The following is a 15,405-nucleotide window of genomic DNA, read 5'->3' as shown; positions in this document are numbered from 1 at the left end:
TTGATCCTGAGACTCTTTTCTGCAGATGGCTAAGTAATATGAAACACAACTTTTTAGTATTTTTTTATGAAACAAAACAATTCAAATGTGTTAAAACTAATTTTATGCACCATTTCCAGCATGCAGAAGTAAAAATCATTATGGTTTTTGCTTTAATCCTTTGACACATGCGAGCAGAGATGAGATGCTATCAGATAAATTCCTCGGAAAAACAAACTGTGAGAGCTTTAAAGGAGGAAGACGGGAGCTGTGAGAAATACTCATCATCCCAATTAAGAGTTTACTGAGATCAAATGGCAGCATGTTACTGCTTAGCACTTATTCCCCCTCACTCACACACACACACACACACACACACACACACACACACACACACACACACACACACACAGACACACACACACACACACACACACACACACACACACACACTTGACCCCAGTGACACCTGCCTTCATTGGCTCTTTTCTCTGGCTAATTTGAAAACCCTCCCTCCTAATCCTCCCCCCTGGAAAATGTTCAGTCCCCCCCCCCCCCCCCCTTTCTGTTTTCCTTCCTCTCTCGCCCACTTTCTTTAGCAGTTCAGGTCAATTTAAATCTGCTCTGCTGGCATGACATTAAAGAAAAGTGTGTTTTCAATGGTGAATCAATCCAAATCTTGTTATAAAACTTGGCAGTAGGATAATGACCAGCTCAGCCCCGTCAGTGTGTGAAGCGGAAAGTTAATAATGTGAAACATAGACACAGACTTTTTGCATCTTTTTCTGACATCTCAGATTGTCAGAGTCAGCAGAAAAATCTGATATCCTGAACACCGAAACAAACGATTATGATCTGTTAGGAAAATGCACCGAGACAAATCTTCTTTTTGACTTTAATGCACCAAACACACACACACACACACACACACACACACACACACACTATACAAACAAACACACACACACACACACACACACACACACACACACACACTATACAAACAAACACACACACACACACACACACACACACACACACACACACACACACACACACACACACACAAACACAAACAAGGGAACTGTACAACTTCTTCAGAGTTTTATCGGGTATTTGTCTGCATTAACTAACATTTTGTCTGTGCGGTTGATGGACACGATTCATTTGCATTTTTTTCATGTTTTCTTGGTGAGATTCCCTTAAATAAAAACGAATATTAATCACACAGAGCTATAAAACTAACCAAATGGGCATTACTGAGGGAAGTGGGGGTTAACTGACGTAACCTAGCAACAATAAGCGTCGGTGAGAAGCGCTCTGAAACTGAGGTATGAAAGGCGTCACAAGCCCTAAATGTCTCTACAAAAATGAATAAATGAAATACTTGTCTAGCCATGGCCGGAAAGTCTACAAGTAGGGTCAGAACCCAAAAATAATGTATATTCTGTCACTGCAGCGATGCAGAACCATGTACGTCAACTTCTGTAGTCACGTTTGATCACACAAGTTTCTGTGAGATCTCGTGTCTGTGTCTGTGGGAATCGCCACTGGGAAATGGTAACGATAAAACTGCAGGTGTGTGAGTCCAGCGTGCGCGTTCTGAGGATTCTAATGTTAAAAATCGCTTGAAACTAACTGTCCATATGTGAAACTATTACCTCATTAATACCTTCCAAAAAAGCTTGATCCTAAAAGTTCCACAATGTAAATAAAAAGCAACTTCCACTTTACCTAACAGCCCTCTCAAAGACCACATCCTTCTTGACACAAGCTTCCAGTTTGAGATAAAGCCGGCTAAATAAATCCAATTTAATCAGGACTTTTAAAACCTACATGCACAGTAAAATAAACACACTGCAAATGTCTAACAGGATAACAACGAATACGGATTTGTTTTTACTCGCAGCTATTGGGCCGTTAAGATATCGCAATTTTAAACATCAAAAGAATTATAAGATAAAATGATATCGATACCTATTTTGAAACCACAGCAACAAAAATGCAGGCATATTCCTGCAGACCGTTTAAATTGCACAAATATTTGGCATTGTTTCGTTACTGGAACGTTGCCAATGAATTTGTGCAATTTAGACATTGCTCTCTCTCTTTCGCTTGCAGCAGCTGTTGGTTGAAAAATATGACTGAAGAACTTTTTTTAAGCTTCATACTTTTCGATACTATTGTTCATTAAAATACCGATGATTGTATCGTTTAAAAAAAAGGTGTGGTATCAAATTGGAGTTAGGATGCCCTCTGCTGGATGAACTACATAATGACGTCAAGTCAAATTCAGCATTGTTTTCTGCATTATATTTTCTGTAAGTTTGAGTAACTTTTTTAAATATTTTTTGTGTCCCACATTTGAGCTGATATTGACACGTATGCACATATTAGGCTACCTTAATATTAAAATATTATTTGTGAGGGTTTTTAAATGTCTTTCAGGTAATTGTTGCAGCATGTGGTTATAAACACATTTTCGAGGACCTATTTTCCATATGAATATGATGGGATTTTATTCCACCTTCAGCATGTGGGTTCATGAGTTGCAAAAGCTCAACTATCCAATTCTGACTGTCTTATTTCAGCTTCGACTTTTTTTTATGTTAAACTTGGTTTTAAGATGAAGAACCCCTGTGAAAACAAAGTGAAACTCAGGTGAAATCATAATCCTCACAACTGCTCAATGGGATGGATGCATCCACAATCTCTCCTTCCTTCACTCCTGATATTCTCCTAATTTCACTTCAATTTGCAGTGATGGACAACGGTGATATCAAACCAAACTCCCCGTGAAAAAAAAAGCACAACAAATAATGGTAAAATAACCACATCATGGTATCCCCCCTCCATCACCTGTGAGCTAAAATATGAAACAGGTATTCATCAGGGTTTTCGTCAATCTAGACCCCCCTAAAACTACACTAAAATAAACTAGAGCTGGCCTACATTTCTCCAGCAAACATTCAAATCAAGCGCTGGTCCCTGCAGCCTCTCACTCACAGAATCAGGTGAATACGCAGCCAGGTTCAGATCAGACAAGTTTCAGATCATGTTTCCTAAAACACTCACCGGCTCGTCCATCTGCTCGTGCTCGTAGTAATCATAATATTCTCTGTGGCTGAAGTCGCTGGCGAGGTTTGAGTACAGGAGATAAGCCAGTGAGAGAGATAATCCCAGAAGGTGCATGTTTATAAAGTCCGCGAGAGTTTATGATCCGAGAACCATAAAAATTTAAAAAACCCTCCCCGGTGCGCGCGCTCCCCTCTCCTTCTCCTGCAGCAGATCACACACTTTCATCTGGACTCTCTCTCTCTCTCTCTCTCTCTCTCTCTTTCTCTCTCTCTCTCTCGGTCTGGTACTCCACTCACAGACAGCAGCGTGTGTTTTGTGAGCCCCGCTGTGAATGAAAGTCCGGTCATATGGAAACACATAAATCCGGTGTCTCGTCCGGACCGTTAAAGCGCAAAATCACAGGAAAACCGGACGACCTGCCTTCAAAATAAAAGACCACAACTGGCCACTGTTAAAAGAACAGCCACACAAGGTGCAGAAAGTCATCCATACTTTCTACTGCCCTCTATCGACAGTTAACTGGAATGTAGGCCTATTGAAAATTGAGGCATTGAACTTCCTATGCTGAAAGGTTATGATCGGCTGTTCCCAAATAAGTCACATCACACAAAAAAATGGCAAACAGGGTTCATCATAATTTATTCCAAGGATTGTATTCTGTCTGTCAGCACTTTCTAAGATTTTATATTTTAACACTCATGCCTTCTTTATACACTGAAGCATTCTTTTTAAAAGACTCAAAAGACTATGTCTGACACTCTCACATATTGTTGCATCATGTCCATGGTGGAAATGTACAATTCATAAGTGTAAAATGGAAAGAGAGGAGGAATGCCTCTTTCATGTCTTGTTTTTTTTTTTTTTTTTTTTTTTAGTCGTGGGCAGAAATCGCTGCCGCCCTCAGAATCCAGAAAATAATCATTTAGATACCCGGTTGTCACAGAGATGTCCCTGGTTATGATATATCAAACTAGTTAATTAAGCGGGAATTTGAGAGCTTCAGCAATTTCTGCCCACGACTCCACCGTGGTATAGAGTGGAGAAGTTTCTCCTTAATTTCCACAGGAGAACACGTTCCTTTGCTTCGCAGTCCTGTTTACTAGTTTGCAGCTTCCTCTTTGGTGCTGGCTAGACCGTTCATATTGGTTGTTGAAAACAGTCACAACATTGAGCAACACAATTTGCACAAGACAAGACTAAGACCTGCGATAATATGAACCAAAAAAAAAAACTGCCTTAAAACAGCTCAGTTCAAGTTCTTAAACCACCTCACCAAACGACTGAGCTCATGGGAGCGCCTCTAACTCATGATATTACTCCAAATTTGGAAATATGTCTGAGATGGCTCTTGAATTTCTTCAGTAATGTAATTGTGTAATGTGTTTGCAGAAGAGCCAATTCTCTTCCAATAGCCGCAGCTTCCTTAAAGCTACTGACAAAACAGTTTATGTTAACAAGAGAGTACAGTATGTACAGAGGAGACCTTTCGCAGCGCCATCTTTGTCACTGAGAAATAACTCTGTGTCAGAACGTAAGAACAGGCATTAACTTTGAATATTTAGACTTGTTTTATGTTCATCTGATATTGTTTGGCCTCCTTCACATTTTATGAAACGACCAAAATGTCTCCCGTGTTTTATGGACATTTCAGAGATTATTATTACAAAGTTGGACAGTCAGGGCTGCGATGGTGAAGCCAGAGCGCAGCATGAGCAAGTTCAGATGAAGAGACAGGGTAATACAACAGGCCTTAGGCTGTGGGGCGAACACACACACACACACACACACACACACACACACACACACACACACACACACACACACACACACACACACACACACACACACACCCACACACATGAAAAGTCGCGCTAAGCAGGGGGTTTCTCTCTATTTTCCAAGTTGCCAAGACTCTGTTATACTGAAGAATGAGTGTGTGTGTGTGTGTGTGTGTGTGTGTGTGTGTGTGTGTGTGTGTGTGTGTGTGTGTGTGTGTGAGACCACTGTGATATTTAAGGGATACGAAATCCTTCAGCATGGCCGGCATTCCAAAGTATTACAAGAAACACACACACACACACTCACAAACACACACACACACACACACACACACACACAGAAAACCTGAATGGACTGTTCTCCTCTGTTTGGATTAAACTGAGGAGGTTTTAGAGGAAACAACATGGAGCTGAGGTCATTCAGACAAACTAATTATTTCAAACAAACTCACTTTTGGTGCATGTCTGCTCAGGGCTTCCATAGTTCAGACAAAAAGCAAAGAGAAATGTTCTCCCATGTGGTTGTTTATAAAGTCAACGTTAAGATGTTAGAAGAGGTCAAGCTTGTCTTTCAGCTCCTGTAAATGAGAGAATGAAATGGATTCAAGGATTCTTCAATTTTACAAGTGTTTTTAAAGGATGTTTCCCCAAAAATATTTTTTTTATAATGACAGTAAAAACGAAACAAAATTGCTGACAAAAGTATGTCATCATTCATGAATCATTTCATGAAGCCTCTTGTGTTGTTTCCATAATTCCACAAGCTGCTCTTCTTTTTCAATAATCCTCTTTGGCTCGGGACAAAGTGGTGTTGTGTTCGCTGCCATGTTTGTGAGCCGTAAAAGTCCTTACTGTAACATTTTGTTGGTGACTCTTCCCGGTCTGCTTTGATTGGCTATTCCATCAGAGACAGCCCGATCTGGAATCATAAAAATCTATTGTTTGATATTTATGATTCCAGATCCCGGAGGCTCCGTCTCGATCAGTAAAATAATCAAATTGACAACACACACTTAAGGAGTACTTGGACAAGCCAATGAAAATGGGGAGGGGGGGGGGGGCAGCTCAAGCCAACCTCAGGACTGAATGGAGGTCCACACACTTTTTAAAGCATTGATAACACACGAGCTGACACCAGCGGTAACTTTAGCAGTCAGTAAAAGGCAGACTGAGTGAAAAACATAAAAACATCCTGTGAACAGGTTGTAACAAACACTGAAGCAGCTTGTGTTTCACTTCTGACTCTGTGAAAACACAACGCTCGTTACGAACGTATGAGCGAGCCAAAGTCCAGCAATTATTTTCATATCAGCTCAAATTCCACAGACGTCTGTGATTGCACGAACAAATGCATTCCAATTAGGAAACACATATACACACATACACACACACACACACACACACACACATGAGACTGGCTCTCACAGTGCACAACCTTGACTTGCTGTCTGTGGGGGGTCTAAAATTTTAGTCTCAAATGAAATGGGTGTGTGTGTGTGTGTGTGTGTGTGTGTGTGTGTGTGTGTGTGTGTGTGTGTGTGTGTGTGTGTGTGTGTGTGTTAATTGCCCAACCAAGAGGTCAGTGTTGAGCCAAAGATTTCTTGTTTATGTAACAGAGAGCTGGGGGGACGCAGGGAGAGAAAAACCCGGCATAAACTTCCACAGAATGCCAACATTCATACGCCTTCATTGAATCTGTGAAATATAGAAAATCACAGAATCAGTATATATGATTAACTTTAAGTTCTTAAGATGCCCATACCCAACACCCTTAAAACTTCAAAAAGCACTTGAAAAGAATAATCGTATAGAGCAGCATATGCATTGTGGAAAAAGGAGCCTGAAAAGAGCGATATGTTGCAGGCTTTAAAGCATGTTTCACTGCTGCTGGCTGGGCAATCACCTGGTAAAAGTTCTAACTTTTAAGTCATTAAGGCCATTTAATACATTTAAAAAAAGGCTCCAGGTTTAAACTCTGGAAAAACGGAGCAGATCGAAGTTCAAAGCTAAAATCAAAAACACAGCTTCAAATCGCTTCTCTTTGAAATCTGTTTGGAAATGTGAGAAAGTGAGGAACCCTTTGTAATGCTCTTTGTAACACAGACGCACATACCCAGATCTTAACACACACAAACACACACACACACACACACACACACACACACACACACTTCATTGGTTAGGTCATTGACCTGTTTCCTGTGGCCCGGTCTAATTAATGGTGCTTAAGTGTCAACCAGCTAACAAAAGAGGCTTATCTCTCCGCTAGCATGCTTTCCCTCCAGCCACTGTGTGTGTGTGTGTGTGTGTGTGTGTTTGTCTGTGTGTGTGTGTTTTCCCTTTTACATATAGTTATAGAATATGTACATCAGGATTATTATGAGAAAATACAAATACTTTTCAGGGTTTTTATAAGCTTTTAGTAGCGCTCTTTGGGTCCATGTAAGGGGAATCATCACCACTTCTCTACATCCTGCTTCGTCGTATGATCTTTGGAGTGTTCATGTGTTCTCCTAAATAGACTTCTATTCTGGTGTTTATATGGTCACTGGTAGGGAAAAAACCCTCCGGACAGGAAATGACTTACAGAGAAATTGGCACTGAAATAGCAGCAGCTCAGAGGTTCTGCTGTTTTTGTGGTATGAGGTGAAAATTATGTGAAGGGTGACTAATGGTGGTCAATGGCGACTCATTTATCTTTTTTTTATTGCCTTAAAAATAAAAAACAGAATAACCCAAAGAGAAAATGAAAAGCATCTGATATGAATCTAAAACGGCCTGATTAGGGATGGGATCAAATATCAATACGGCAATATATCATCAGCTGCACTCGTGCAATACAATTATCAACAAATGATTTGACTCTCCGCTTTATTTTTTATGACTCCTCACGGTGGCGCTCATGGCATGAATATAGGAAACATGGTTAGATGTTAATTGGAAGGAGAGGTTGAAAGCAGGAAACAGAAGAAGAAGCTAGGGGGATAGTGTTGGACAGCAGTGAAAAGTGAATCGGATAAAAAGTGACACTGACACCAAATAACGATGTGTCGCGAGTTTCCCTGTGATTGCCACTATTGGAGGGAGATAAGACCTGAGATTCACATCACATATTTTGATGTAGTTGCTTTTTTCTGTAGAGTCACGTTCCATGTTGGCTCTGATGCACCGGCCTACCAACTCACTAATAACAGTGACATACGCTCACGTACTTGTTGTAAACACAGAATAGCATCTCTTTGATTGGGCCCATTGTCGCTGATACCCAATAAGCTATATGAGTCAGTATTGGACTGATATCAGATATGGGAACCGGTTTGTTGCCGCCCTAATATGAATGGATGGACAAACATAAACATAAACACATGGACTGAGGGAAGAAAAATGGAAGAAGAACCATTTAGACTATCACTAGATCCTTTGAAATATAACTTAACCCCCTCCCCAACAGACACACACACATACAAACACACACACATACAAACACACACTAACAAATCACCCTCATACCACCCTGCCCATTGTTGTTCAGTTCCGGTGGTCTAAACTTCCCACAGAGGGAAAAGGCAAATATTAAGCAGTTCCCTTAGAAACTGTAAAGTAGGTCAGCATAAATAGAATAAATTATGATCACATTAAAACAAATTTTAGTGATCAATATTGTTATTTATCAAGACATTTTCAGTATTTGGAGATTTTTACCAAGAATGGGAGGATCCTGAAAATGAAGGATGCCTTAGCTATAAATAATCAAGCCTCAGAGTGTTGTCCAAAGTGTCTAATGATGTTAGAGAAAGAATCCATACTGGGACACTTGTTGAAGGAAGATGTTTTCACAGAAAAAACTCTTACATTTCTTTATCAGAGACACTAGACTTTATTGAAAAATCTGTAAATTTGCCTCACAGAACACAAATTAGCTCATTCCCATCGCTTTTAATAATACCATCCAGCCATCAGATGGAGGCAGGTGCAGATTCTCCCATTTTCTGCCAAGTAACACGACTCTTTTTGGGGATGGAGTTTGATGCTTTAGACAGGAGGAATGGTCTTTTATGACTTGCCTCCTCACAACAGATCTGTTGTCAGTGTCTCTCTGAATGCTGCTGTGGATGTGTTTGTTTTGTTTAGATGTAACTTGGTGAACTGTAAAACTGAATTTCCTATCTGGGATAAATAAAGTTGTCTGAATCTGAATCTGAAATGTGGAGAATCTAGAGAGTCAGTCAGTGATCATGAAATGTAACGTAAATTCCTCTGTAGATATGTATGGATCTTTGTTTCTGGATACTGCAGGCTACATTCGTACTTGTTGTCACGGTGATATGTGATCTACAAACACTGGGCCTGTCCTGACCGTTGACCTCTGAGGCACAGGCCAATCAAAACAATGCAAAGCTAAACAGTAATCCCTGTTTGTCTAATGAGGAGCACGGGACACCAAAGCACCCACACGCACGCACGCACGCGCACACACACACACACACACACACACACACACACACACACGCACACACACACACACACACCGAGGATAAACCACCAGGTCTTTAGTCTTTGTGGGTCAAACTCAGTTCTCATTCTGTGTCTCAGCTCCTTCTGGAGGCCACCAACAGTCGCCAACATGTTTCAGTGTCTCACGTTTCACTTGAGTCGTTTTCAAACCTATAGTTTGTTTGTTTTGGTCCAAAACATGGACAAATTTACCTTGTTAATAACCTCAAGTTTGGTCTGTGTTTACTCAAGGACATTTACAATGTGCCCTTTGATGCTAACACTGAAGCCATCTGCCAATCAGAAACTGTTCTTCTTGAGAAAACTGAGGAGTTTTAATGTTGACAAATCTCTTCTGAAAATGTTTTCTTCATCTTTTATTGAGTCCATTTTAACTTTTTTGATGATCTGCTCGTTTGTTAACTTCAGCATCGTTAACAAAAACAGGCTGGGGGTTATTGTCAAACTTTGCCAAAAGGTTGTCAGCATTGTCTTGCATGATCTTGGCTGTATTTTTTAAGTAAGAGCCACTCGGAAGGCAAAGACCATCTTGGAGGACCCTCAGCACCCCCTGCATGCAGAGTTAAATTTCTGCAGACAGGGAGGAGGTTCACTTAATAAGCTTTAAATAAGCTGTATTGTTGTCTGTCCACTTTTACTATGTTCTGTTGGTCTTTGTGTCCCTTATCTCACTCACATCCATCATGATTATATCCATGGGAGTTAAGTTTCTATGTGTATGTATTGATGTCTTTGTGCTGTTTTTAGGATGTGTTGCCTGTATAGACCTCTGTTACAAACCAAATTGCCCCTGGGGTACCATAAAGATTTTCCAAATCCAATTCCAAAATCGACCATAATTTGTGAAGCGTGAGGAAAATGCTCTAGAATTGGACAGAATTTCTTGCAGCAAAAGTCCCTGAAGTAAAGAAAGACTAGTTGACTCCTGCTGGCTGGTTGAAAACGAGGAGCAACTGCAGCTCAAAAATAATATGTTGATGTTCTGGAGTCGCCAAAGGTGCTTATCATGATAGTTCAGGAGAAGGAGCATGTTAATCCTCCTGAACCATGACCTCCTTATCCATCGAATAGTTTCAGAAGATCCATCAGGTCTGCCTGTGGTCTTTAACACGTTCAGCAATGATGATGGAGAGGACCCACGGTGGTTCATTCCTGCAGTACGGTCGGATCAAGGTCGATTCATGTTCTTACTTCAGACGAATCGCACCACAGTCGGGAAAAAGCGGACTGAGACCCACCTTTTCAAGTGGTCTTGGTACGTTTGTTTGGTCCTCACCAGGGTTTGATTGAGAGCTTTCACATCAGCACAAAGAGACTGCACTAACTCTGTAAATGGACTCAAGTTTGTTTGAACTGAACCAAACAGTTGAGTTGTGCAAACGCCCTTAAATGTATCATTCTTTTTATATAATGAGATCTTAAATTGACTTATAAAGCAAAAAGAATAAGAAAATAGTTATGAGACCATGATGTTGCGTCTCAGGACTGAAACAAACATCTTCTGATTATCGTCTGTGACGATCTCAGATCTTCTTCCTATAAAACTAAATGTCACACTGGGACATAAGCAACATTGTGTGGAAGATACTTTAATAAAACTGTGAAATTGGTCTTTTAAAGCTGCTGGAACTTATTGAGTTTTTGATTTTGGCAACCCCTTTGGACAAAATTGTTTCTCTCTTTGCTGATCTTGTCCTGGACATGTTTAAGTGGTGTTTTCTTAATAATTCATCCTATTTTAAAGCAATTAACCATAATTCTTTAGTGTGAACATTTTTCAAACAGGGCCGTGTAAGCAGCGTGGTGTTTATCGCCTCGTCTGACACCTCACCCAAAGCAGCGATTTCTGGCATTAAAAACACCTTTAAAGAATTATAGTTCTTGTTGCTGATGGTCTTGAATGTATTTGTAGGTCATAAAGAGGCATCAGTATTAACTTCAGTCTCTTTCAAAAACAGCTAAAACGGTGGTCAAACCCGGGTGAAGAAATGTGGAAGTGACACAAACCGACAACAGGAAAACAATGTCCAAGAATTTGAGGAATTTTCTCTGACATGTGGAGGAGTCACAGTGGAGTAATTTGAATCTGTTTGTGTGAGTGTGTGTTTGTACATGTATGGGACACTGTTGACAGTGTTTTGTCAAATGCGACACAATGAGCGACATTGAAATCGTAAAAACAAAATTACTCTGACAAACAACACCTGCTCTGTGTGAGTCTGTGTGTGTGTGTGTGTGTGTGTGTGTGTGTGTGTGTGTGTGTGTCCGTGTGTGTGTGTGTGTGTGTGTGTGTGTGTGTGTGTGTGTGTGTGTGTGTGTGTGTGTGTGTGTGTGTGAGAGGGACAATGCCAGAAAAACACCTGCTGCTTTTATAAACAGCATCCTGTGGCCCCTCAGAGACGCAAGTTCAGTCCCCTGTTTACTGTCACAGCAGAGATTCTCAGGATGAAGGCACATTTACACAAATAAAGGAACAATACTTCTTAACCTCAACAAGTCAGTCTCAAAGGAGTTTGTAAAGCACTTGTTAATGGACTTTTATTGCTCGATAAGTATTACCTGGAAACCTCCGATCACTTGTTAGAATTGCTGTGTTTTTAAATCAATTGTTTTTTTCTTCTACTGTTACTGATGTGCATTGGTTAGAACTGATGCCTCACAGCGAGGAGTTTCACGGTTCGAATCCCCGTCGGGACAGGAGTCTCTCTGTGGGGAGTTTGCATGTTCTCCCCGTGCATGCGTGGGTTCTCTCCAGGTACTCCTGCTTCCTCCCACAGTCCAAAGACATGCTTGTTTGGTTAATTGGTGACTGTAAATTTCCCCATAGGTGTGAATGTGAGAGTGGCTGGTTGTCTGTCTCTAGATGTGCAGCAATGTGATTGATTGGCGAACAGTCCAGGTTGTAACCCCGCCTCTCACTCAATGACAGCTGGGATCTGCTCCTGCCCGTGGTGACTGAAAACAGGAAAAAGTGGTATTGATAATGGATGGATGGATATTTCTCTCTGATGCAACAAATCTAAAGAAGAAATTAAATGAAAAAAGAAATAAGCTTGTTTCAAAAATGTAAAAAAATACAGAGAATTTTGTTAAAATGTAGATTTGAAATTATGTAAAATAAAGTCAAAAGAAAAATATAGAATTGAAAAATGATTCTTAGGAACAGTAATTCAGTTTTTTATTTATAATGTCTCCTCTGTTAAAAGTTTTTCCTTGGAAAAGAGTTATTATTATAAATGTTGACCTTTACATTCCCACTTCTGTAACACAATATCACTCTGACCTTGATGAGCGACATTCATTCACTTTATTTTTGTATGTTTTTTTTTTGCCTTGACGTGAAGCCTGTAAACCCAGAGGAAAACAGGTGGGATGAACTGAACAGCTGTGATACGCTGCACCATCAGTGACTCAACAGAGCTAAAATGTGAAAAATATTCCTCTGACTCACCAGGATAAATGAGGCGAATTGTTTTCTTTGACCCAAAACAAAGGTTTTCAAGGTTTTCTACGAGTGTGCACATTCTCAGCTATGATGTCTGTTTTCCATTTGGTCTCCTGGAACAATGGGAATCAGTGTTAGACGCTGGGCTCACACAATGTTATCAAAGGAAATATCATACAGAGGCAGGTCCTCAGTCTGAGACATTCTGGTGTTCCACTTCCCCTCCACCTCAACAAAAAATGAAGTGTTTCTGCAAAGGCGAGTCACACAAATCAACAACAATAGAGCATTTCTCACATTTTTGTTCAGTTTCTAAAAGGTGTTGCAGCGATGGAAGCGAGCAGCGGGCCTGATTGATAAAATTGATTCTACTCGATCTTCAAAGCCTCTGCATGTTTCTAATAAGATGAAGAGAGGTTAAAGGAAAGGTTTCAAGACCGATGTAGAGCAGGCCAAACACTGAAGCTTCAGTGTCCGCAACATGGCAACCTATGTGCACGTAAACTGTAGGGTGGAGGGGGGGAGACAGCTCCCTCCATTGTTCTGAATTGTGCCTGCAGTACCCATTTTAAATGCTAGGTGTCAGAGTTACATACTGCTCCTTTAAACGCACAGTATGTAAAATCCGTCGCCAGGGGGCTCTCAATCAAAACAATAAGATAAGATGACGTTGAGGCTTGCGGGGTATCATGGGAGTTCTCTGCTACTCTGACGTAACATCTGGTGTTTCCTTGGCAACGATCAACATTTCGTGTCTGTCATGGCGGCTCATCATGGCGGCTGCCAACAAGACGCGGACTGTTACAACTATAAAATGACAGATTTCTCTTGTTTTGATAACTGTTGGAAATATTTGACATAATGCAAGTATTCAACAATAAAATATATTATTATTAATCTACATATTTTAATGTTAACATTAGAAACCAAATTCTACATAAATTATTATACCTTTACGCCTTTTGTTAGCAGGTCTAACAGCTGCTAAAAAAATGGTTGTTTGTCGTTGGAAGCAAATGTTGAAATAAATGTTTGATCACAAACAAAAAGTAAAGAATATGAATGAATGAGGCCCATGTAAAAAACAAAACAAAACAGAGTTACCCTTTAAGCAACAGAAGTGAGTATGATTATAAATGTCACATCTTTGTGGATTTTGAATGTGTTACAACAGAAGCTTGAGCAGACCTAAGGTCATATAGGACATTATGAAAACTGAGACATTCAACAGCAGTCAGTCAGAGTTCGGCCTCTTTAAAGTTAAAAACATACAGTGCTGGAGGTTGTAACACATTTTTGGATCCTGGATTTGGCACAAGTATAGAAGACTAAACATCGATATCCTGAAATCTATCAGATTGCCGGGTGGATTTCCACAAATACACTTTTGACTTGAGGAATGATTAATGCTTTATACAATCTGTACTGAACACAATTTCCACTAAATATTCAAAAAGAAAATAAATAGTGTATACATTTATTCACATCTTATCTTAACTGAATTAAATGTACACCCAATCTGGGCTTTTCAGGCTTTGAAGAGTCCAACCAAAGCAGATGTAAACTCTCTGATTTCATATATTGCATATTATTGGCCAACAATAGCCAACTTTAACCCCTTCTTAGACGTTAGATCCAGTACAACAATGAAGCAGGAAAATTAATTAATTAATTAGACCCACTGACTGGGTCTAATTAAACACTTTGACCCAGCACTGTGTTTATAGAAACAACCCAGTACCTTTTAGTGTGGTTGAATATAATGACATTTAAAACCATTTTCACTCCTCAATGACCTCCTTGTTATCGCAGACATGGGTTTATTAAAGTGGACTTTGCCGCCACCTACTGGCCATATTCGATACAGTGTCATGTATGTCTTCATTCAAATTACAGTGTGCAGACAGACTCAGTGTACCTTCTTTGCCTATGCATTTCTAAAAATAAAAGTCTAATCCATGTGCAAAATTGCCACAGTGTTCATAGCTTTCACGTGACGTCACACACTTATGGAACCGCCCTCCTGGTTGGTCAAGAAAGGCTGTTGCATATATAGGCTATACATATTTATTTGTTTTGATTACATATTTTTCAACTTTATGGCAAAAAAAAAGGAAATTCCTACCAAACATTGAGTCACTTTTGAGAATCTTTAAGGGAAAGTAAAAATTATCAAATAGGAAAAATATATAGTAGGCCTAAAATATACTTCCGTTACGCATAGGCCTAAAGGACAGATTTGAATCTGATTCTAGCCACATCATCTTCTGACACTCAATGAAACAGCTCCGAGTACTTTAACACTTCCTTCGCTACTGAATGTACTCTACATGTCGTCTGGAAGTAAAACTTGATCCCGTTCATTGAGTTGCAATGCGCATCAGCCATGCGCACGCCCGGAAAAACAACCCCACGTGTTGTGTGCGTGTGGCCCTCATTACGTCAAGCACTGAATACAACCGGAATTGAACAAGATCGGCTTTCAAAATAAAATGTAATGATGGTTTAGCACAGAATACACAGTCAATCAGCCATAAAATTATGACAACCTTTGCAATCCAATTCTAGCACAAATTCTAATTTTACGAAGTTTCTACATTTTCAGTGTTT

General features: G+C 40.0%; 1 protein-coding gene across 2 annotated transcripts in view; it reads right to left on the bottom strand.

The window, feature by feature from the left end:
* Nucleotides 1–3,489, bottom strand: part of vegfc (vascular endothelial growth factor c) — a 46,898-nt gene extending 43,409 nt beyond the window's left edge. Inside the window, exon 1 of one of the 2 annotated variants that reach the window (XM_020637764.3) lies at nt 3,055–3,489. In XM_020637764.3, coding sequence (XP_020493420.1) covers nt 3,055–3,171 — 117 coding nt within the window. In that variant the 5' untranslated portion in view covers nt 3,172–3,489. The remainder of the gene's footprint in view (nt 1–3,054) is intronic. The other variant, XM_020637763.3, reaches the window with a different exon arrangement.
* Nucleotides 3,490–15,405: the final 11,916 nt, after the last annotated feature.

This window comes from Labrus bergylta, chromosome 1 (genome assembly GCF_963930695.1).
Source record: "Labrus bergylta chromosome 1, fLabBer1.1, whole genome shotgun sequence".
Lineage (NCBI taxonomy): Eukaryota > Metazoa > Chordata > Actinopteri > Labriformes > Labridae > Labrus > Labrus bergylta.
The sequence above is the reverse complement of the archived record's forward strand: the minus strand, read 5'-3'. Positions and strand labels throughout refer to the sequence as shown.